Below are 24,176 nucleotides of genomic sequence, written 5' to 3'. Positions count from 1 at the left end.
AGAGTCCCGCGAGCTGGGTCGGCTTGTGACTAGGCAGGCGCTTGTGGTTCGGGGCCTTGTGCTGGCAGCGGCGGCGCTGGGTTGGCGACTTTGGCACTCTTGGTGTTGGGTGGGCAGCATCTTGGGGGTCACATGAACCAGTGGCATCATGCCCGTGGGCAATGGGGTCAGGGTCGCGGCTTTTCCGGACGTTCGTCGGCCAAGAAGAAGGGCGGAAACCACATCCCAGAAAGGTAATAACGCGTCGGCCCCTGGGCGTTGCCGGTGGAGCTCAGAGCCCCTGGGCCTGGGCTTCGTCTCTTGTGCTGTCTCCTGTCCCTGTTGCCCCCGCGCGCTGCCCCGTCCGCGCTGTGCTCGGGGGTATTGGTCGTCACAGTGGCTGAAAGGGACAGTGTGAGATGTTCTGATTTCCCCCCATCGTTTTAAAAGGGAGGCTCAGGCCATTGCTCCTCGGGTGAAATGCAGAGGGACTGCTTTTTAAGATGGGACTGTGAGTGTTGGGGACACTCCTTAATTACCCAAACGGAATCCCCTTCTGTTCCTCAAGCTGTGTTGTTTTGCCACAGAAAATGTGAGTAAGAGGAACTGGAACTAAGTTTGAGTGAAAAAACGCACGGGTACTGCCGAATTTTCCATCGAAACAGTTGATTTGCGTTGTCTCTGGGAATTATAAAGGGCGCACTGGTGCTTCCTAACCGGTGTCATTTGAGAGATCTACCTCTGTACGTTCAAATGCGTAATTTTGAGACTTTGCTGATTTGTGCGGTAAACCCTTTAATTCCCTAAGACCTTCCTTTCCTCCATCTCATAGCCCATTAAGCCCGCTTCAGTTTATCTCCTGAATTTCTTTTGAATCTGTCAGCTCTTCCTCAACATCCTAATACTGAACTTGCCTGTCTGTTGCAATTAGGTGCTAACTCGTGTCCTATATCTTGTTTCCTTCCAATCCATTCTTCACACAAGAAACCTTAAAAGCAAGTTGGAACATTGCTCATAGACAGCGCTCAAAACCATTGTTTTGAGAATAGAAAACAAACTGTTGGCCTTTAAGACTGCGTGGTCTAGAATCCTCTCTGCTTCTCTAGCCCCATCTTGTGCCACTATTACCCCCACTTTCTATGCTTCACATACACTGAATTAACCTTAGTTCTCACTCATCTTACAGAAGTCAGTTAAGATATTATTGTTCACTGTGATTCCTAGCATTAAGGAATTTTATTATCAGGTTTTGTATGAGGACTAACACTAAACTGTGATGTGGAAGAATTGAGTTTAAACTATTTCAGTCAACTCGCATGTATTAATGATAGTATTCAACATCGGGCTAGGTTTTATCAGGGATACAGAAGTTCTGGCCATCTCTCTGGTTTTAGATATCCCTTATTTGTTGAGACCTTTGCATTGTTTTGTTTCCTTTTATCTGTTTTCAAGATGGGAAAACAGGAACAGGGAAGTATAGCTTATGACTAGCTGGGGTTGAATAGGTGGAGCAGCAAAATGCAAAGCAGAAAGAAGAGGGACCTACTGTAGAGGGATATGATTTCCATTTTCAAGGCGCATTCATCCTATGCAGGGAGACAGCCTAACATAAAATTTGCCTAACAAAAGATATATTAATAGGTGGAAAGACTATCTCCCAGTTGGACAGCGGATGCCTGGGACTCGTTTCATTGCTTTCAAAGTTCCTTTAAAAAAGGTAAGCAAAAGTTAATACCGTATTCTTCCAGAAATCTGAATTCACCATATAGAGCCCTGGCTCTCAACCCCGTCGTACTCCATTTTCCCTTTTTATAGCAAATACTTTTTAATACCTCCTTTACTATCCAGAAATGGAATTCATAGATAAATAGAACCTACTTTTGTACTTAATTTTAAAAAAAACAATGTAATGCCCTAACTATAAATAAAGAATAAAGTAATTTATAAGAAAGTAATATATACCTCCGTATGTAAATGTTTGGGGATGACTATACTAGAAATAAAGAAATAGTCAGTTACTTGTACCATGAATACAATAAACTGTGGACTTCGATTGATAATGATGTGTCAGTGTTGGTTCATGAATTCTCACAAATGAAGCACACTGGTATGGCATGTTGATAATGGGGAAGGCTGTGTGGGATGAAGGAGAGAGGGTATAAGTGAGAACTGTGTACTTTTTGCTCAGTTTTGCTGCGAATGTCAAACTGCTCTAAAACCAGTCTACTAATTTAAAAAGAAAAGTGTGTTGCCGGCACTTGAATAACCAAACAGATCAATGGAACAGAGTACATCAATAAGCCAAATACATAAAAGAATATTTAGCAGTGAAAGCCATCCTTCATATAGGTAGATATTCAAGAAGTATTTATTTATGTGTCTAGTTACAGGCACTCTGCTTGGAGCTGGCAATCCAGTGGTAGGCAAAACTGATGTGGTCCCTGCCTTCTGGGAGTTTACAGTCTGGTTAGGAGACCAACATGAAATAAACAAACATAGAAATAAATGTATAGAAGTGAGCTTATTTTCTTCCGTCTAATCTCTCTGGAAGAAAGGATTGTAATATTGCTTGTAAATTCCAGAGGAGGAAACATTACTTTTAATCTCATATGTTAGCATCACAGGGTTTCAATAAATGGATAATATAATAAAGGATTTTAAACACATGTTCTTTCTGACAGAGTTTTGAAAAGAATCTCGCTCCAGAAGAACGTTTTTCCCCCTTGGATCTTTTTAACCAAATCCAAGAACAGAATGAAGAACTTGGACTGATTATTGACCTAACGTACACACACCGCTATTATAAGCCAGAGGTAAACGGAACCCGTAATTGAGAACGACCTCCTTTCTGATACTGTCATAATTCATAGTAATTCAGTAGTCATCATCTTACGCTAAGGTGAATCCTGGCCTTCTTTCATGGGTTCAAAAAGGGAAGCTAGTGGTTTCCTTAAATACACATTTGTAATTGCTGTTTCAAAATGAGATGAAAGATATGAATTGAACTATAGTATTTGGCAGTAGGCCCTAGATATGCTTAAGAAATTCTATAAGCTTCCATGTTCTGTATTTTGAAAATGAAGTAAACTTTTAGTAAGAACAGTAGTAGCCTAAAAGGAAAGAAAGGTATGTCCATTATGTCTTTAGCACTTATTTGAAGCAGTTGCCTGAGCATGTTTAAGCATCAGGGTAAAAGACAATTGTTCTCTAAGTTTTATGCTTTCTTTTCCTAATACCTTCTGATAGAGTACAGAAACCCATATATTCTCTTGGCCCATGTAGGACATACCAGTGCAAAAGAATTATCCTTCTTCTGACCTGTTCCATGGCCTTGGGAGACTGTAACACCTAATATTTGTTAATATTTGTATAGCAGTTTGCCATTTACAAAGGTCTTTCATATCCATTGACTTAGTTAATCTTCACAACAATGCTTTGCTGTTGAAGTGGAAGTAGTACTGAGATCTCCTTCTGAGTGCTTACTCTGCACTAAGCTCAGAGGATAGACAACTACAATTACTAATTTTACAGACGATGAAACTGACTCTCGGACAAGGAAGAATTGAAATTTCAACTCAGTTATTCCTCTTTTTTTATTGTGGTAAAATATACATAAATCATATTTATTTTAACCATTTATAAATATGCAGTTCAGTGGCATTAAATACAGTCACAGTGTTGTGTAACTATCACCGCTGTCTATAACCAAAACCTTTTCATCATCCTCAACAAAAACTCTGTAACCATCCAACAGTTACAACCCCATTTTCCCTCCCACCAGCCCTTAGTAACCTCTATTCTATTTTCTGTGTCTATGAATTTGCCTGTTCTAGGTCCCTCGTGTAAGTGGAATCTACAATATTTGTCCTTCTATGTCTGGCTTATTTCACTAAACCTAGTGTTTTCAAGGTTCATCCATGTTATAGCATGTAACAAAATGACATTCCTTTTTTGGCTTAATAAAGCCCATTGTGTGTATATACTACATTTTGTTATTCATCGGTTGATTGACACTTGGGTTGTTTCCACCTTGTAGCTATTGTGAATCATGCTGCTATCATCATTGGTGTACAAATATTTGTCCAAATCCCTGCTTGCAGTTCTTTTAGCTGTGCAGTGTAGGTAGTAGCAGAGTTGTTGGATCGTATGGTAGCTCTACGTTTAACCTTTGAGAAACTGCCAAACTGTTATCTACAGTGTCGTCTTGTTTTTAAACAATTATCACAATTTTTAAACATATACAAAAGTATGCAAAATACTGGGAGTGTTCCTTGTATACCCATGAACTCATCCAGCTTTAATATTTACCAACTGATGGCTGTCATATTTCATTTATACCCCCACCTGTTTCACCGTATTCCGTATTATCTTGAAGCAGCTCCGAGACAACGTGTAATTACACCTATACATTTTTGGTATGTATATTTAAAATATAGGACTTTTATCCATTAATATCATTTTTTAATAGTAAATACCCAGTGAGTGCTCAAATTTGCAGTTGTCTCCTAAATGTCATAAAAAATTGTTTAGAATTTTGAATTAGATCCAAATAAGGTCCACACTGCCGTTGGTTGTTAGGTCTCTGAAGCCTTATTTAATCTATAGGTTCTCCCTCCATGTCTCTCTCACTTTTCTTTTCCGCCTTGAATTTTATTTTTAAAGAAACCAGGTAATTTGTCCCATCTAGATTTTGATGATTACATTCCGTGCGTTGTTAACATATTCTTCAATCCTTTTATTTCCTATAAATTGGTAGTTGATCAGAATGAAGCTTGCTTGTTTTGTTTTGACAAGACAGTTTCATAGGTGATGATGTGTTCTTCCATGGAGACATACAATTGTCTCTTTGTGTGATGTTAGCAGTCACTGATGATTCATACCTACATCCATTAATTCAGTTGAGGATTCAAAAAATGGTGAATTCTGTTGTTCTTTTTTCACTCATTAGCTGGGTATATTTCTGTCAGGAGAAGATTCCCCTCATCAGCTATTTGGTTGCCCAGTTGTAGAGGCATGATTCTCTTCTTTTATTTAACACTTTTCAAAATAATGAGTTGATTCACAAATATCCTCCAGTGGTGACCAATTTTTTAAAATTTATTTATTCATATCACCGTGGACTCCGCTACAGTTATTATTCTAACTGAGTCCGTATCTTTGGCCAGTTGGAGCTTCTCAGTGACTCCTGAGTCCTTTTGAAATGACATCTGTTGTTTCTAGACTTTTTCAGTAGTCAGAGCTAGGAATTATGTATGTTTGTTTTTAATATAAAATATGTCATAGGTCCATACTGCTACTTTCCATTTATTTTCAGAACTACAGAATTTTCACTTATCCTTTTCTGTCTTCTGTTGATAGTCTACTTTCTTGTACCCCAAGAATACCAGTCCTCAACAATGCCTGAAATTTGCTCTATTTCCTAGTTAGAATCCAAGTTCTTCTGACTCTATTCTACTATTCTACTTAAATCACAGCTGCTTTATGGCCCTTGTAATGTAAGATAGAAAATAAATGTAGGTAGAACTGTTTATATCGTTTTGAGTTACATGTGCATTCATTCACATAGATTTGCTTTTCCTTTTGCATGCCTAGTAACTGTCCATTCTGCAGTTTTAATGAAAATCAAGTGATACTTACTGGTTAAAGCAGCTTTGGAAAAAATGGCTCTTATCAGAATGACTGACATACTAAGTTTAATGTCCTCTCTTGGTTTATCGTCTGCCTTCTCTACTTAATTTTTTATTCTTTCCCTACAAAGGAAATAATACATATTTTCATGGTTTTGCCTTATAGGACTTACCAGAAACTATTCCTTACTTAAAAATTTGTACAATTGGGCATCAGGTGCCAGATGATGACACTATTTTTAAATTCCAATGTGCTGTTAATGGGTTTTTGAAAGAAAATAAAGATAATGGTGAGTTGTTTTTTTTGTTTGTTTTTCCCTTTACCTGTACTTTGGTATGCATTGTGAGTGGGGTTGGGGATTTTTAACATTTTTAATAGTTCTGACAGTAGGCCTGTTGTGTTTGATAACATTAACATGGAAATGTCAGATGGTGCTAATAGAGTACGGTGTTTTTCCTGTTTATGGTCACAAACAATTTAGTTTAGTTTGGAAAGTGATTTTTGTGAGAAATATGAACTGAACTAGCTTACTTATCTCTTTTTTTAAACTTTGAATGGAAAATACATAAAAAAATAAAAATGTTCTTTTGTCCTATTTATTGGTTGAGAGGTGGAAGAAAAGGTTAAGACTCTCAGGTTCTTAGCGTATATAAAAGACAAAACAAAAAGCAAAGGTTCGGAGTGAGACAGATCCCTAGAAGCAAAACAAAACAGAGTGGACCAGAAGAGTGGCTTCCTCATCATACGTGTTTAAGATATTTTTGCTGCTTTTACACTTTGGGTGCAAGTGAGGAAGAACACTACCACCTCTTATTCTTATCTTCAGACAGGAAAAACTGAAAAGGCTGGTGTTTTCTTGTTTCCACTTTAAGATCTACTCTGTTGATAGTAGGTCTTAATAGCGTCTGAATTTTAAGGATCCACTTGCCTTTTTCTACCATCTAACTATCAGAAGGAACATGGTATTTGCCATGTTTTAAGACTGAGGAATCTTTTGTCTTTGGAACACCACTGACCCACATGAGAAAGTGTTCGTTTTGTCCTCTTTCTAAATTTAGCCTGAGGAGTGTGCACTTTATTAAATAAACCTAACAGACAGTAAATATTCCATATATATATATATATAATGATGCACATATATACATAAAACAGGGAGTAGCGAGAAGGAATAGAGATGGAGGTGGGAAGATAGGAGATAGGAGGTGAGAGAGAGAGGGAGAGACTGGAATTTCAAGATAAATTTTCATTCTATAACCTGGTTGCTTAATGCAGGTCCTAGCTCTTAAATATCTTAAGCCCTATTCTCAGATCTTCCCTGTACTTTAGCTTTAAAACATAAGAGGCTTGGCCTTGCCTGTGATAACCAGGGTGTCTAGAAAGGAGGCAAATTCTCTGATTTGTGTAAACTGTAGTCACAGAAATGTTACCTCTTAAGATGTTAGGGTGCAGCTGCCGGCCTCCTCACTTCCTCCAGGCTCCTTTGTGTGTGTTCTGTCTGCTCCGCGTGGGCTAGAAGATCCTTACAAGTGCACGAGAACACGTTTGTAAACCTTGATTGTTCACATGTTATACCAAGTGTAGTCCATTGCATATGCTGACTCCTCTGTGGGTCTTCTGCATGCAGTGGGCTAACTTCACCATACTCTCTGCCAATGCAGTCTCAGGACCTTAGTTATGATCCATTGGTGGCTTCCTCTGCTATAAGCCCCTCCCACAGATGCCAGGCTTACTGATAATGAGGATGAGACTATACTATCCACTCCCTAGAATTCGAAGAGACTCAGACAATAAATTGTTTTAGTAAATCCCGAGAGCCTTATAGGTTTGTTGTTAGGGCACGGGGATACAGAGGTGACTAGAAGTCTTCGTTCAGTAGCAACTTACAGTTATCTAGGAAGATAAACATGTAGTGACTGTAAGTGGGTTAATTATAATAAAATAATCAAGTGCAGCAGGAATATAGGGGAGAAATTGAGGAAGGCCTGACTGAGGAGACAGCGTTTGAGCTGGGCTTGGGGGAAGAGGATTTTGCCAGAATGAAGAAAGGACAGCTGAGCTATTGCGAACAGGTACCGAAGGCACAGGGCTTAAACTTGTGCTCTGGAGGGGCAGCCTCTTGTGTGACTAGAGGGTAGTGTGAAAGGGCAAGGAATTCATACATTCCTTTACACCAAATATTTATAAAACACCTTCTAAGTTGAAGGCACTGTTCGAGGCAGTAGGAACAGAACCAAGTTCTTGCCCTTATGTACTTTACATTCTAGTGCGGGAGAGAGATGAGTGAATAAGTAAATATGTGGAGTGTCAAGTGGTGGTAAATGCTTTGGAGAATAAAAAAAACAAGATGAAGAGGTGAGGGAATGTGGTAGGTGATCAGGGAAGTCCCCTCTATTACGATGTCGATTGAGCAGAGCCTTGAAGTGAGAAAAAGGCCATTGGATATCTGGGAGAGTGGAGATGGGTTGGGAGAGTGTGTTCTGAAGCAGAAGGAATAGTAGGTGCAAAGTCCCTGAGGCATGACGGTGCTTGGCATGTTTGAGGAATAGTAAGGAGGCCAGTGTGGCTGGACAGGGGAAAGTGAGTGAGGGCAGGGCAGTAGAGAATGGGGTCAGGGAGGCTGGCAGGGGAAAGGAGGGAGGTGGAGGATGGAGGTCCTTGTAAGTCATAGTTTGAACTTACCATTCAGTTGGAGAGACAGACTGATACTTGTTTATAAAGAGTTCTCAATGCTGTGCTAAAAACTTGGGCTTTATTCTGTGCTAAGTGAAGATGTTTAAGCAACAGAGCAATCCAGCCAAGTTTCTATTTTAGAAAGATAACATCTTCCATGTGGAGGATCAGTTGAAATAGAAGAGATTGTTAGAATTGTAGGGCGGTAGTAATCCAGGCAGGAGATGACGAATGCCAGACACTACCTAGTCACAGACATACCTTTTGCAGAGATCAGCTACGTGTTGTTGTTTTTTATTTACTTTCTCAAGTAATTTTTTTTTAAGTGCTGGACCATGTAATACTGTGGTATAGTTGGAAAAATCTGAGACTTGATTCTAGTCTTTTTTCTGTTGCCTGCTGTGCAGCTTGGGCTTAACGTCTCAAGCCTTACTTTTTCATTGTGAAATAAGCACGGTGCTACTTACCCGAGAACTGCACAGGCACATAGACCCTTGGCGTGTGAGGAGCAGTGAATGAGAGAAGGAATGGAAGTGCTTTGGGACCTCAAGAACCCTTCAGAAACTGTTCATCCTTTTTAATATTGAGCATTAAAAGTGAAGGCATTCCATTTGTTTCACTCAAAAACAAATTCCAGTCTTCTGATAGCCTGTTTTTTTTTTCCACTCCCTTTCTCTATAGTCAAATCAGTTCCTGATGGGCATTCTCCAGTCCACACTATTGCATCTGATTGGAGGCTATGCAAAATTTCCCAGAGACCATGAATTTTGACTTTATAGTAGTTAATTCTTCATAGTACATTCCTTCAAAAACACTCTTTTCTTCAGAGTTTTTCCTTTTCAGGATATTGGTAGTGTTGTGATAACTAATAAAGGCTACTCTTCAGAAAATTGTATAACTTGTTTTTAGTGTATCTGCTTTGCTTACTGAATTCCATATTTCCTGTTTTATAGACAGACTTATTGGTGTCCACTGTACCCATGGTTTAAACAGGACTGGCTACCTCATCTGCAGGTGAGTTGCCAACCCTAAGAGGCAGGCCATGTTTAAATTGTTGTGTTTACGATAGTAATGTAAGCTAATGTAAGCTGAATGCAAAAAATTTAGTCAGAACGGCTTCCCTGGTGGCGCAGTGGTTGAGAGTCCGCCTGCCGATGCAGGGGACACGGGTTCGTGCCCCGGTCTGGGAACATCCCACATGCCGCGGAGCAGCTGGGCCTGTGAGCCATGGCCGCTGAGCCTGCACGTCTGGAGCCTGTGCTCCGCAACGGGAGAGGCCACAACAGTGAGAGGCCCGTGTACCGCGCAAAAAAAAAACAAACAAAGAAAACTGCAGTCAGAGAGATGTATGAAGTGCAAGGCAATTTTGCCCCCTACTCAGAGGTTACCACCAGTAATAATTTAGCACATATTTTTTCAGACGTTAAAGAACGGAGATATAAGCATATACAATGGTCCCTTGGTATCTGCAGGGAATTGGTTTTAGGGCTCACCATAGATACCAAAATCCTCGGATGCTCAAGTCCGCTATGTAAAATGGTGTAGTATAGTCGTCCTTCCATATCTGCAGGATATGGAACCGTTGGATATACAGAACTGACTGTACATATGATTTAATGGTATAGTATTTAGACATTCTGGTTTATAATTTACTATATGGTGGACATCTTCCTATGAAAATATTTGGAGACCTCATTCTTATTTATTTATTTATTTATTTATTTATTAATATTTTTTTCCTCAAATTTGCTTTATGTAGTTGGATATAAATTAATGAACAAAAACTTACGCAAGATACATGTAACAGTTTAATAGAACCTGATACTCTAATTCTTTCAGTTTTTCTCAAACTCATCATGGGGCTTGTAAGAAAATTAACCAACATGGATACTACTACAGTTGAATGTCAAATCTTTAAGTGCTTATGACATACTAAATTCTTCTATAATGTACTTAAGAAGAACCCTTCAAGAGACTGTTTTGTATGTAGAAAAGTGTTAAGAGTCAAATATTCAACTCAATATAAAATAATAAGAAACACTTCTGATTTGTTAGGTTGAGATTGCTTCTTCTTTTACTAATGAATGATTTTTTTAGCTGTAATATCACTGAGCTGAACAAATATGTCACCTTCGAGTACATAAGGAAAAATAAACACATACTAAATGGGTAAAACATTACAACTACATCTTTAGTAGTCCATCTCTACTTCTAACACTTCAGAAGCTTAGAGATTCAGAGTGGGCTTACATTAATTGCAAGAAAAATATAAAGGAGAAATTGCTTCTTTTTTGATATCACAACTGTGAAGTTGTGATTATACAAATTCTGCATTTGTGTGCAAAACGTGAAACACATTTATCTTAATTCTCCCTGCTTAGAATTGTCAGTCAACTACCAGGACTTTCCTTCCAAGAAACAGAGACTGAGGTGTGTTTTATGTAACTTCAGTAACCTCAGCACTACAATAAGAAGACATGCAGTATCCTTTTGCTGTGGTTGAAGACAACAGGGAAGGAGGTCACAGGAAAGAATAAATCAAAATTGTTACAACTGAGAAACTTTTGTCAGTTTAACTATGGTGCCACTTTCATTTTTACATAAGCATGGTGGCATAATTCAAGCTCAGTAAATCAGAATTCTTAATATTTAAAATTTACCTTAACTTTTAATTATCACCGTGTTAACAACCAAAAGAATCAGATGAAACACATAAGAAAGGGTAATGTTAAACCCCACTTTACTAGAGTTAGTTTCTGGACACATTAACTCATTTTTTTTATAGAAGAGGGACAGTGAATCTCAGTTTGCTTACAAGGTAGGAGATCACTTTGAATTCTGCATTTCTTAACTGCAAACAAATATAGCACTTGTAACAGGTTATAAATAAACTGGTTTTCAAGTACAGAGCCAGCCGCAACAGTAATAGTACACTATTTAAAAAGACCTAAGGCAATAAATTCCATTTCCAGTGGAAAAAAAGAATCATATGGTCTTGGACAAACAATTCTGATGGCTTACTTAACAGTCACTCAGTAGTTCTTCCTTGCTCATAGAACTTTATGATTTTTTTGAGGAGTGAAGCATTCAGCTTTAGTGGATAAATCCTTGTTAGGCTAAGACAGTCATTATTATATCCCTCTTTGCCATGAATTGTCTTATGAATGGTCATATCAATCTGTTTCGGCAAATAAGTAATTAGGGGAAGGCTGTTATTGTGCTTATGAGAATGATATTTTTCTCTGAAGAAAGATAAATATGCATTAGGAAAATGACCATTTGGACTCTTTTTCTGCTTCCTCCGTGTTTTGTGAGAATATGATACTTGGTTTTACAGCAGCCATCTTGTGACCATGAGATGATAATATGCCAATAATGACAAATGGTAGATTAGAAAGAACCAGCAAAGACAGAAAACAGCAACATCAATAGTAACAACAATCACAGCAAAAGCACAATGGGACCTTAACTTGTGGAGTTCCTATAACATAAAAAATAAATGCTCTATGTTTATTCTAAAAAAAAAAAAAGAACCATGCAAACAAGCTTAAAACTACTTTTTTTGTGCCAGTGTTATAAAATGTAGCTTTTAATAAAACCTTGACCCAAATGCCAGCAACTTAGGAAAAGAATTTGGGTAGGGGGAAGCAGAAAGTTATCTCACGTAGGAAAAACAACCGCTATCTTTATCCTAATCTTCGACACACAATTGAAACATATATAGGTGCTGTAACACTTTACACAAATCCTATGTACTGGAGCAATAACAATATCTAAATACAATTATATTTTTAAACCCTGGGTGAAGGCTTTCCATAAAAATAGCATCCTACTTTTCCCCCTAATTTCTAAACTATCACGTACTTTTCCCCAACATCTGCAGCCGTTCAGGAATTTTTAGGAAACTTTCATGCATGATCTTAATTCCTAATCCCCGGCTCTGTCGGCTCAACGACAAAAGATCAAAACCACCAAAAATGATGGTTCTCTTGAAGTCAGGTGAGAGACACGGGCTCAGTTAGTCTCGTAGGACAAAAGCAGTGCTGCATCAACTGTCTCCATGCAGGAGGGGCACGTGAAGGATCTCATCAGCGACTCATCTGTACAGCCCAGGTGATCTGCATACACAGCAGAAATCAAATTGGGTTCTCATAAGCAAAGTCCATCATACAGATCACACACTCCTGGATCTTTTTTTCTAATACTTAAAAAATTTTATTTATTTATTTGGTTGTGCCGGGTCTTAGTTGCAGGCAGTGAGCTCCTTAGTTGTGGCATGCAAACTCTTAGTTGCGGCATGCGTGTGGGATCTAGTTCCATGACCAGGGAATGAACCTGGGCCCCCTGCATTGGGAGTGTGGAGTCTTTGGCCAGTGCACCACCAGGGAAGTCCCCCGGATCCTTTTTTCTGATCCATTTCTTTCAGGGTCATAAACTCCTTTAGGCTGATGCTGTATGCCTATTCTTTGAGCTATGCTATTTGGTTCCTCTCAGCTGAGTTGCTAGGCGAGTCTGGCTAGGTGTTGGATGATAGACCCAAACTGGAACTTGATCCAGATATGGCGGCAGCAGCTCCTGATCCAGCTCCGTCCCCTTGCCAAAGCCAGCCCAGTCGCACTGAGACTTGCGAGGCAGGGAGATGTCATCTGAAGTGGGGGACTTAAGGCAGTTCCCCATCTTCCGGGGCTCGAGTGTGTGATCTGTGTGCTGTTTTGACAGTCTTCCAACCTCATTCTTTTTTTTAAAATTAATTAGTTTATTATTTTCATTTATTTATTTTTGAATTTTAAAAGTTTATTTAGTTTTTATACAGCAGGTTCTTATTAGTTATCTATTTTATACATATTAGTGTATATATGTCAAGCCCAATCTCCCAATTCATCTCACCACCACCGACCCCCGCCCTGCCCCGCTTTCCCCCCTTGGTGTCCATACGTTTGTTCTCTACATCTGTGTCTCTATTTCTGCCTTGCAAACCGGTTCATCTGTACCATTTTTCTAGATTCCATATATATGCATTAATATACAATATTTGTTTTTCTCTTTCTGACTTACTTCACTCTGTATGACAGTCTCTAGGTCCGTCCACATCTCTACAAATGACCCAGTTTTGTTCTTTTTTTATCTCTGAGTAATATTCCATTGTATATACGTACCACATCTTTTTTGTCCATTCATCTGTTGATGGGCATTTAGGTTGCTTCCATGACCTAGCTATTGTGAATAGTGCTGCAATGAACATTGGGGTGCATATGTCTTTTTGAATTGTGGTTTTCTCTGGGTATATGCCTAGTAGTGGGATTGCTGGGTCATATGGTAATTCTATTTTTAGTTTTTAAGGAACCTCCATACTGTTCTCCATAGTGGTTGTATCAGTTTACATTACCACCAGCAGTGCAAGAGGGTTCCCTTTCCTCACACCCTCTCCCGCATTTGTTGTTTGTAGATTTTCTGATGATGCCCATTCTAACCGGTGTGAGGTGATACCTCATTGTAGTTTTGATTTGCATTTCTTTAATAATTAGTGATGTTGAGCAGCTTTTCATGTGCCTCTTGGCCATCTGTATGTCTTCTTTGGAGAAATGTCTATTTAGGTCTTCTGCCTATTTTTTGATTGGGTTGTTTGTTTTTTTAATAGCTGCATGACCTATTTATAGATTTTGGAGATTAATCCTTTGTCTGTTGATTCGTTTGCAAATATTTTCTCCCATTCTGAGGGTTGTCTTTTCGTCTTGTTTATAGTTTCCTTTGCTGTGCAAAAGCTTTTAAGTTTCATTAGGTCCCATTTTTTTTAAAGGCTGCATTGTTCCTTTGCTTACTGATGAACATATAAAAGTCAGAAGTTTTTGATATTATAAAACGTCAAAGTAATGAACATTCCTGTGTGAACACCTATGAATATATATGCTTTGTCTCAGTTAACTTCACTCAGAATGGGACTTCTGCATGAAAGAGTTTATGCCCTTATGCTTTTGGTGGATGTTGCTACACTGTACCAATTTATGGTTGTTCATTCAGGAAGTACTTATTGAGCACGTGTTATGTTTAAGCACTGTGCTGGGCGCTAGCAAAAAGACTTGTGAAATTTTGTGAGTGAAGAGACTTGACCTGTCCTTTGTGAATTCTAACAATCCAGAGAGGGAATAGATATTCAAGGATCATACTCTGCATGTAGAATTACAACTCTGACAAGTGCCAGGGAGAGGGACATGGTACCATGAGAGCATATTTTAGGGAGGATTTGATCTCATCCTGGAGATTAGAGAAGGTTTATTTAGGGATGTTTCAGCTGATATCTGAAGGATGAGTAGGTATTAACCAGATAGGGACGTTGGGGAGAGATTTCTGAGCATAAGGAATAGCAAAAGACCCTACAAGAGGAAAGCATATGCTGTGTTGGAGGAACTGGCCAGGAAGGTGGGGCTGTTGGGGGAGCATGTGATTATAATGGAACTACAAGTGTGGGTAGGAGCTCGATCGTGCAGGCTTACGTTTAAGGTTTCAGACTTTAAGAGTAATAGAAAACCATTGAATTTTTTTTGTTGAAGGTGAGTGTGTGGAACATACCCAATTGCATTTTCAACCTATCATTTTGCTACCGAGTGGAGAATACACTGCAGGGTGAAAGAGTGGAAGCAAGGAAACCAGTTAGGAGACTTTTGTAGAAATTGGGCATAATGGTGGCTTGGACCAGGGTATGGTGGTCATTTTGGTGGAAAGATGTGGACAGATTCTAGAGGTATGTAGGCAGTATCATTGTTAGCACTGGTGGTGGGTTGAGGATGAGGGTGAGGGAGAAATAGCTGTCAGTGATGGTGATTCCTAAGTTTCTTGCTCCTATGGTTGGTTAGATAGGGTTTTTTAGATATGATGTTACTATTTATCCTAATTTGTCTTTTGTTATTTGTTGGTTCTTGATGAATACTCTTGTCATATTAAGTTTCCTGTTTTGAGTGTACAAAGCATTTTGATCGAAACTGACTGTTGTATGTTATCAGATAACTTTTTTTTTTTTTTTTTTTTTTTTGTGGTACGCGGGCTTCTCACTGTCGTGGCCTCTCCCGTTGCGGAGCACAGGCTCCGGATGCGCAGGCTCAGCGGCCATGGTGCACGGGGGGCCGAGCCGCTCCGTGGCATGTGGGATCTTCCCAGACCGGGGCACGAACCTGCGTCCCCTGCATTGGCAGGCGGACTCTGAACCACTGCGCCACCAGGGAAGCCCCAGATAACTTTTTAACATCTGCCAGTTTGGTCCTGTATTTTATTCTCTTTCATTTATTAATTATTGTATTAATGTAAATAATTATATTAATAGATTTTCTAAAGTTGCATTATCCTTGCGTCCTTGGAATAACGCCTTTTTGTAATCATGGTATATATCATTCTTTAATAATTATTGATTAGATGTGCTGATACTTTCTTAGGATTTTTATATCTATATTTGTAAAGCGAAATTGGACCTTTTTTGCAAAACCTTGATTTTCTTTTCTTTTTATTTACAACTGATTCGAATTTTGTTGTTTTGTAGATATTTGATTGATGTAGAAGGCATGTGGCCAGATGATGCAATTGAATGTAAGTATAAGGGTTGTCACTACTTTTACCTTTTTATAAAATTTGAAGGTAGAAGTGTAGGGGAATTTCTCAAATTTTGGAAAAAGAGAAAAGTTTGTAATTCATTTGTTCTGACATAAGATAACCTTTTACCAAAAGTTTATAAAGCGATGTATCTGGAAATAGCGAGATATAACAGCCTGAATAATTAGTCAGTGGATTTCAGCATTTTTTTTTCTTTTTTAAATTTATTTATTTTTGGCTGCGTTGGGTCTTCGTTGCTGTGTGGGCTTTCTCTAGTTGCGGCGAGCGGGGGCTACTCTTTGTTGCGGTAGGCGGGCCTCTCAGTGCGGCGGCTTCTTGTTGCGGAGTATGGGCTCTAGGCACACAGGCTTCAGTAGCTGTGGTATGCGGGCTTCAGTAGTTGTGGCGCATGGGCTTAGTTGCTCCGTGGCGTGTGGGATCTTCCTGGACCAGGGCTCGAACCCCTGTCCCCTGCATTGGCAGGTGGATTCTTAACCACTGCGCCCCCAGGGAAGTCCCTGGATTTCAGCTTTGATCTGCTTTCTCTGGGGAAGATTTGCTTTTTGCACAGTTATTTCTAACAGCTCGTCTGCTCCTCAGTATTCAATAGGAGCCGTGGACATTGCTTAGAAAGACAAAACTACATTGAAGACCTTCGGAATGGTCCCATCAGAAAGTAAGTTGCATTTTATATGTGATATTTGTGGTTAGGAAGATCTATTTTTATATCCTTTAAGTTGCACATACCCCTTCTTCTTATAGCTTGTTTACTTGCTCGAGGAAACCTAAACAAATAGGAATGGGGGGAGGATGGAATTGTTATTTTCACGGGCCAAACTATAGTCACTAAATTGGCTACTGAATTTGCAGACCAGTAATATTTTGTGGAAACATTCTGTTTAAGGAATTGGGATTCCAGTGTATCCAGAACAAGTGGTTTTGAAGACTCAGCGCGTATGATGGAACCAGGTCACACAGGTAATAAGTCTGTTAACCAAGGACTGAAGTATAACCTACGTCAGACCCCAGGTTACCCAACATCTCGGCATTTCCGTACCCAGACCAGAGATTTGGAGCAATCAGAAAGGTATCTCTGCTTTCCTTTTTCTAGACTTGAAATAGAAATTAATATTATAAATTAGTGCAAACACATTATAATGTGAAGAATTGGTGTTTTCTTGCTGATCAGTGTCAACCAGGAGGTATTGTTTGTTCCGTATTTTGCATTTAGGGCTGGAAAATCAAGTATAGGAGGGGGAACAGGTGATTTTTCAGAGGCAGTTGGGAAGAGGACTTAGAAATTTTCATTGATTCTTAAACTTAGTTTAAGCCAATAATTTGATGTGGGTGTCAGAAAGGATCTTACATTCTTAGGGTGCAGTAATAGTGGTATAGTTTTCAGAATAAAGACGGCTGCTTTATTTAAAGAGTAAATTCAAATTATAGGGAAAATGGTAAAATTTCCAGTAGAGAAACTTGCAAAGGGATTGAACACATAAATCACAAACATACTTTTACTTGGGAAACAGGAAAAACCTCAGTACAATTAAACAACAATAGTTTTGGCTATTTTGCTATTAATTTAGCAAGTTTTTGACAAGGTAGTCCAGTGTATTGATTGTCAGGCTGGACTTGGGTTTGCATCGTGGCTCTGCTGTTCACCCTGTATGTGATCTTGAGTAAGATCTCTAAATTCCTATTTTCTTATCAGTTAGATGGAAATGTTAATAATATTATAAATAAAATTTCAATAACATATACCTTGGGATTGTTGTTGATTATTACATGAGTTAAGAAAGCACTTTAGCACATTGTAAACTTTCAGTTTTCAGAAAGATGTTTTGGCATTTTAGCAGATGTAAACATTTCAAAAGGGTGTTGCTTGTGTTGCCGGGGCACTGAAAAATGGTATAGCCCTTTAGAAACATAACTGTAATAGCCATAAAAATGTTCATACCTGGTAACTCCACCATAAGGTTACAGAAATACTTAAAAATATGGGAAAATCTACATGCATTTAATCATTCAGCACATTTCTCAAACTCCCTACTATGTATCAGACTCTGGACTAGGTGCTTAGGATACAGTTGTATATATTCTGGGATGTTAATCCCAGCATTATTTACAGTAGTGGAAAAATTGGTAGCAGCTTGCATTTCTAACGATGAAGAATAGCTAAGGAAATTATTATATCCATACTATGATATTTTATAAAGCCATTGAAAGTGAAAGCTTACTTATGATAAGTGAAAATAATAGGTTATGATTCAGCAGTCAAAAAAAGATGCTAGGGGGAAAAAGACCAAAAGTAAATATTAACCAGTTTACTTAGATTAAGTGGGATTGAGGGGTTTTTTGGGGTGTTTACTTTTCTCAGATTTCCAAATTTTCTTTTGTATGATTATATTAGATTTACTGATGTTTCTTTTGAAACAATGAAATATTAATTTTCCAAATTTGCTGCATGTGCCATGGTTAGAATTTCTACATTTTATAATTAATTTATATATGTATTTACTTATAAAGTGAAAGTAGGTTCCTGGTTTCAAAAATAAATAGCTTATTCTGTTTCATGTCAGCCCTGCCACACTTGGAGGGAATGTATCTGATTAGAATAGTATGGGCATTTATCTCTATAGGGAAAGGTGGAAAGGCTTCTGGGAACCTACAGTGTGCCAAGGCATTGTGGTGGGTAATTGAAGTATATCATCTTAATTTACCTTCAAAACAATCCACGAAGATGGAAGGTATTATTACCTCTATTGTATAAAGAACTACGAAATCCAAAGATTAAGCAATTTTATCTGCTAAAATCACACAGGTAGAAAACAGTAGAACCAGAGTATCTATGTATAATTTTATAAAGCTTATTATATATATTTATTAAAACTAATAATGGTGTATTACTTTTGTTTTGTTTAAGAAAATTTTCACAGAATCAGAACAGTTACCAGAGAGGCCATATTCCTCCTCCTGGTCCCCACGGAGAGGACTGTTTACACAGGAGGTACTCTTGGAAGGTAAAGCCAAACGCCGGTCAAGCAGCGCAGAACAGAAGGTGGTATCCTGGCAGTTACTACAGACTACCCTATGCGACCTGTTATAGATGGACCAAGTGACACAAGCCTACCCTGGAAATCTATCTGGAGACAGAACAGGACTGAAGACAGCCAGAGTGACTTTTTATAAAATCAGGTCAAATGAGGTTTATAATCTATTTTAGTGCTCCCTTATGTGTTCAAGCTTAAGGAAAAATTATATTGATACTTAGCTCTGCTGATAAATTTGCAGTATTTACAACAGTGAAGGAAGTAATCTGTCATTCCAGTCTTAAATTTTTTTAAAGGAGGATGATATTTTAGAACTGATAAAAGTAATAAAGAACATCCCTTGTAAATTATTTTTAAAAATTCTCTTCCTTTTCTGGTGTATTTCCTTCTGACTAGACTTGTAATGTTAGTGTGTGTGTGTATGTATGTATGTATGTGTGTGTGTATGTATGTGTGTGTCTGTGCAGAAAATTTATAGTGTTTTTGTCGTGTTCTGTTATTACCCAATCATCAGGGTATCTTCCCCACCGACCTCCTCGGCCCCAAACTGTTCAAGATTTCTATTAAAATCTACCTAGGAGATAATCTCTTTAGAATCTAATCACTATTTGTAATTAGTTGTAGTATTTTTGTGATTAGACATTTCTTTCTTTATTTTGGCAGTCTATTGTTGGATTTGACCAATTTCCTTTCACTGAATTGTCAGACACGCCATCTAACACTGGATAAACTTTTAGGGATTGATTGTCAATTGAGCAGGAGAGACCAATTGGTAAACATAAAAGCTAAATGCTGGGTAATTTACCTGACAGGGTAATTGTTATCAACTGGGTGGAGCTACCCAGAAAACTTGAAAACTTTTATAGACTATAAAGGTTGCTTGATGAACAGAAGAGGGTGCGACATTTAAAGCCTAGAATATCTGGGGAGACGTGCATGGCTCCTTGTGTTGTTGCTTCTTTGTTGAACGTAACCTGCTGCAGTCTTTCTCCACTTGCCTCTCACAGTGGAATGGTGCCTTGACCTTGACTTTTTCTAAGTTGCCCCTTCTGCTAGTTTACCTCTGGAACACACAGCTGGATCACGTGGGAGGTGTTAATTATTTTTAGTTGCAGAGGAAGCCAGAAACCTTTGTTTGCTCAAGAAAGGGTCTAACTGTCATGACATCATAAGCCTTGGTAAATATTTGATGAATACGTGGGCAAATTGGCTTCATTGTTTAAGTCTCTGATTTTGAAGCGTTGTATCATGAAAAGTCTGATACTGCATATGATGGTTGTTTTCTCTGTTCTGTGTCATAAATGAACAGCATGTGGAACCTGACCCTAAGGCAGTGCTCTAACTCAGCTACTCCCTGGTCTGTGTCTGATGGGCTCAGTCAGGTTGCTACCTTTCATCTAGGTGGTGGCTCAGAAAGTTTTTTTCTGCCCGCCACATTTAACAGAGATACAAGAGTTCTTCTTGCCAGAAGGCTGCTCTGTGGAATTGTTCCTTCACATACATCGTGAACTCTCCCTTGGAAAGATACTGGCGCAGCAAGACAGCTGGTGAGGCAAAAAAAGAACCACCAGGGACAGGCATGGGAGTCCAGCTCATCTAATAGTTTTACGGAGTTCCTTGGCAAGCAGTTTCTGAGGAAGACATTGCCAGCACAAGTGTCATCTTAAGCACCGCCACCTTTGAAAACCTTCTTTGATCGTGTTGTCCTCTCTGTCCCCATCCCATTTCATTTATCAACACAGCTTATTGAAAACCAGTCTCCTTTTGCTATCTCGTGTCTCATTTATTCTTCAACACACTGTGTTTCCGGCTTCTGCTCACATCACACCACTGAAAGTCCTCTGGCTAAAGGGACGAGCAAACTTTTTTAAAGGTCTTTAGTGGTCTGTTTAAGCTTTTAAATTGTTTATGTTTTATTAAAAAAACACAGGTGAGTATTGGGTTGGCCAAAAAGTTCGTTTGGGTTTTTCTGCAGGATGTTACAGAAAACCCAAACGAACTTTTTGGCCAACCCAATAGTTTAAAATTCAAATAGTTCTACCGCGATTTCTATGCAAAAGAGTAGTCTTGCCATCAGCACCCCTGCCCTATCCCCTGATTGTTACTCCCCAAGGGCAATCACTTGAAGTATTTTTGCATTATTTTCTACCCAAAGGCAACCACTTTAAGTATTTTAGCATTATTTTCTAATATTTGCCTCCATATTTAAATACTAGGCTTATATTACCACGTCTTGATTTTTCAGTTTCTGATACTATCTATTGACTTCCTGCTGTGGAAGATGGGAATTTAGCTCTTTCACATCATCTGTCCACATACACACTTCTGTTCCCCTCATCTTTTCAGGATAGTTATTTCCCAACTTTTGGTTATATCAGTATTCTAAGTTTATGTTATTTTCTAGGTAAGTATCATTCACCTCTGAACCATCGTGTACGAGTATGTCTCCATTCTTACACCATTTTGTCCCCTTCATTTCTGTCTGTGTCTTTTCCTATGAACCTATCACTAATTCATCCTCCAAATCTCTAACACCACTGTAACATTTCTCAGTGTGGATAGGGCAAACACATCAGATTCTTTTTTGTTTGAAATCTTTCCTGGATTGATTGGACTTGTTCTCGACCTGTTCTAGGTCGGGCACTGTTTTTAGTTTGCCAGGGCTACCATAAAAAAGTACCACAGGCTGGGTGGCTTAAACAACAGGTGTTTATTTTCTCACAGTACTGGAGGCCGGAAGTCCAAGATCAAGGTGTTGGCAGGGCTGGTTTCTTCTGAGGCCTCTCTCCTTGACTTGTAAATGGCCATCTTTTCCCTTGGTCTTCCCTCTGTGTCTGTGTCCAGATTTCCTTTTCTTATAAGGATACCAGTCATATTGGATTCATGCCCACTCTAATGACCTCATGTAAACTTACCTCTTTAAAGACGCCATCTCCAAGTACCGTCACATTCTGAAGTCCAGGTGGTTAAGGACAGCTTCCACATGTGACTTTTGCGGGAGCACAGCTCAACACACGACAGGCACGTTGGTGGTTCTCTACACCTCGGGCATAGCTCTTGCCCTGAGATTTCTCTTTGCCTTCACCCTGGTCCTTTCGTACACCCTCTTCTGTTTCCTGGATCCACAGCTGCTGCTTTCATGGTGTACTTCCCTGTTTGGTGGAGCATATCCTTCCATGGTTTCCCAAAGATGAATGGGATGTAAATTTTTTGCGGCTTTTGCATGTCTGAAATGGGTTTATTTTATTCTTCTACTGCATTGATAGTTTGATAGACTGTACAATTGTAGGTAAGCACTTTAAAATGCATTTATTCATTGTTTTCCATAGTTCATTGTTGCTGTTTGAAGCCTTGTGCTATTCTGATTCCAGAACTTTTATTTGTGACCTGTAATTTTTCTTTCTGCAAGCTTTAGGATCTTTGTTCCAGGTGTCCTGAAAGTTCATGATATGACTTAGTGTGGGTATTTTTTAAATTCATAATGCTAGATACTAAGTGAGGTATTCCAGTCTGGCAGGCTATGTGCATCAGTTCTGGGAAATTTTCTTTTCACTTTATCGTCTCTATTTTCTTTTTGGGAAACTTCTATTAGTTGACTATTGGATTTTCTGAAATGTACCTCTAAGTTAATTATATTTTTTCTTTTATTTTCCATTTTTAATCTTTCTTATTTTTTTTAAATCACAAGAATTTTATCAGCTTTATTTCCACCCTTCTGTTGATTGTTTAGGTTTTCTGCTACGTATTATATACATATTTTTTCTACTATATGTTTTTTAAAAAATACATTTATTTATTTATTTATTTTTGGCTGCATTGGGTCTTTGTTGCTGCACATGGGCTTTCTCTACTTGCGGGGAGTGGGGGCTCTTTGTTGTGGTGCGCGGGCTTCTCATTGTGGTGGCTTCTTTTGTTGCCGAGCACAGGTTCTAGGGCGCGTGGGCTTCAGTAGTTGCGGTGCATGGGCTCAGTAGTAGTTGTGGCTCATGGGCTCTAGAGTGCAGGCTCAGTAGTTGTGGTGCATGGGCTTAGTTGCTCTGCGGCATGTGGGATCTTCCCAGACCAGAGCTCGAACCTGTGTCTCCTGCATTGGCAGGCAGATTCTTAACCACGGCGCCACCAGGGAAGCCCCCTGCTATATGTTTTTAATCTCCAAGAGCTAGCTCTTCTTTTCTGAATGGTTTTTTTCCCCAGGCACTTCATTCTTTCATTTTTTTTAAATGAATGCATTATCTTTTCTCTCTCTAAAGTTATCAATTTTTAAGTTTCTTCTGTTCCCTGTGTCAGCTGTTTTTGTTTTTTCCTGTTTGTTGATGCCTTTCTCTCCCGTTAGATGTGATCTTGAAATATCTGGTGATCTTTGCCTGTCATTTAGTATTTAAGATTGAGGCACTCAGAGCTGATGGAAGTGTATGGTAGACTTGTAATAAGGTGGTCAGTCACCTTGACTTTTTTGTTTAGCTTCCCCTTGCTGCACACAACTAGGTTTTATTTTTCTCCATTCTGAGAGTTAATATCTTTGAAATTTTTATTGCTCTCTCTGTCTACCATTCATCATCCCTCCCATTCTCTTGTGAGTTCTTAATCTTTAGGAGTCTTATCTTCTTGGTAGGGTTTGAGTAAAGAGTAGAGATATAGGCATGAGTTCAATCTAGCCAGTGTAATGAGACTTTGGCAATTAAATTGGTTTGGGGTTTAACCTCAGTCTGGTAAGCTTGATTTTTATGCATCATGTCCCAGGACTGTAGGCCATTCAGTGCCCTAAGTCATGATTTGGACCCACAAAATCAACTACAAACACTCCTGCTATGGAGGTAGGCCCTACCTAGATCCTGTCTGAACCACCTTTCTAATGTAATTCTAACAACTGCCCCAGAATTATGTCCTAAAACAAGCTTATTAATGTTATTCCCCTCTTGGAAATCTTTAATGGCTTACGGCCTTCAGAATCCATTTCCAGCTCTTTGTCAGGGCCCTGTGTGATCTGACTCCCAGCTGACTTTTCAGAGCCTCTGCTGTGTTCCACTCCATTCTTCAGTGTGCCAGCCGTTTCTTGACCACAACATTATACATGTTTATGCCACGGTATCTTTGTCTTTCAGGTTGTTCCCTTGGCTATAATGGCTCTCCTGTAGCCTCTGTGAACAAATCATTCTTGAAGCCCCCTCTCCTCAGTAAAGCCTTCTCTCCCAACCCTACCCCCCTACTGAATTATACTCCTTTTTCTACAAGGTACCTTGTATCACTATTTAGCATTTATTTCATTTATAT

The 24,176-nt window shown here is 39.0% G+C and overlaps 1 protein-coding gene and 1 pseudogene across 1 annotated transcript; one reads left to right on the top strand and one right to left on the bottom strand.

Moving 5' to 3' along the window:
* The first annotated feature begins 3 nt into the window (after positions 1-3).
* Positions 4-19,258, top strand: LOC132501515 (RNA/RNP complex-1-interacting phosphatase-like). Its single transcript, XM_060117116.1, has 9 exons — positions 4-233; positions 1,621-1,696; positions 2,661-2,792; positions 5,773-5,896; positions 9,231-9,291; positions 15,806-15,852; positions 16,456-16,531; positions 16,760-16,942; positions 18,779-19,258. Exons 1-9 carry the CDS (start codon positions 133-135, stop codon positions 18,972-18,974), a joined length of 996 nt encoding a protein of 331 aa, XP_059973099.1. The 5' UTR covers positions 4-132; the 3' UTR covers positions 18,975-19,258.
* LOC132502024 (RING finger protein 11-like) lies at positions 12,292-12,993 on the bottom strand (annotated as a pseudogene).
* Positions 19,259-24,176: the final 4,918 nt, after the last annotated feature.

The sequence above is a fragment of the Mesoplodon densirostris genome, chromosome 14, assembly GCF_025265405.1.
Source record: "Mesoplodon densirostris isolate mMesDen1 chromosome 14, mMesDen1 primary haplotype, whole genome shotgun sequence".
Lineage (NCBI taxonomy): Eukaryota > Metazoa > Chordata > Mammalia > Artiodactyla > Ziphiidae > Mesoplodon > Mesoplodon densirostris.
This window is presented reverse-complemented; position numbering and strand designations above follow the sequence as displayed.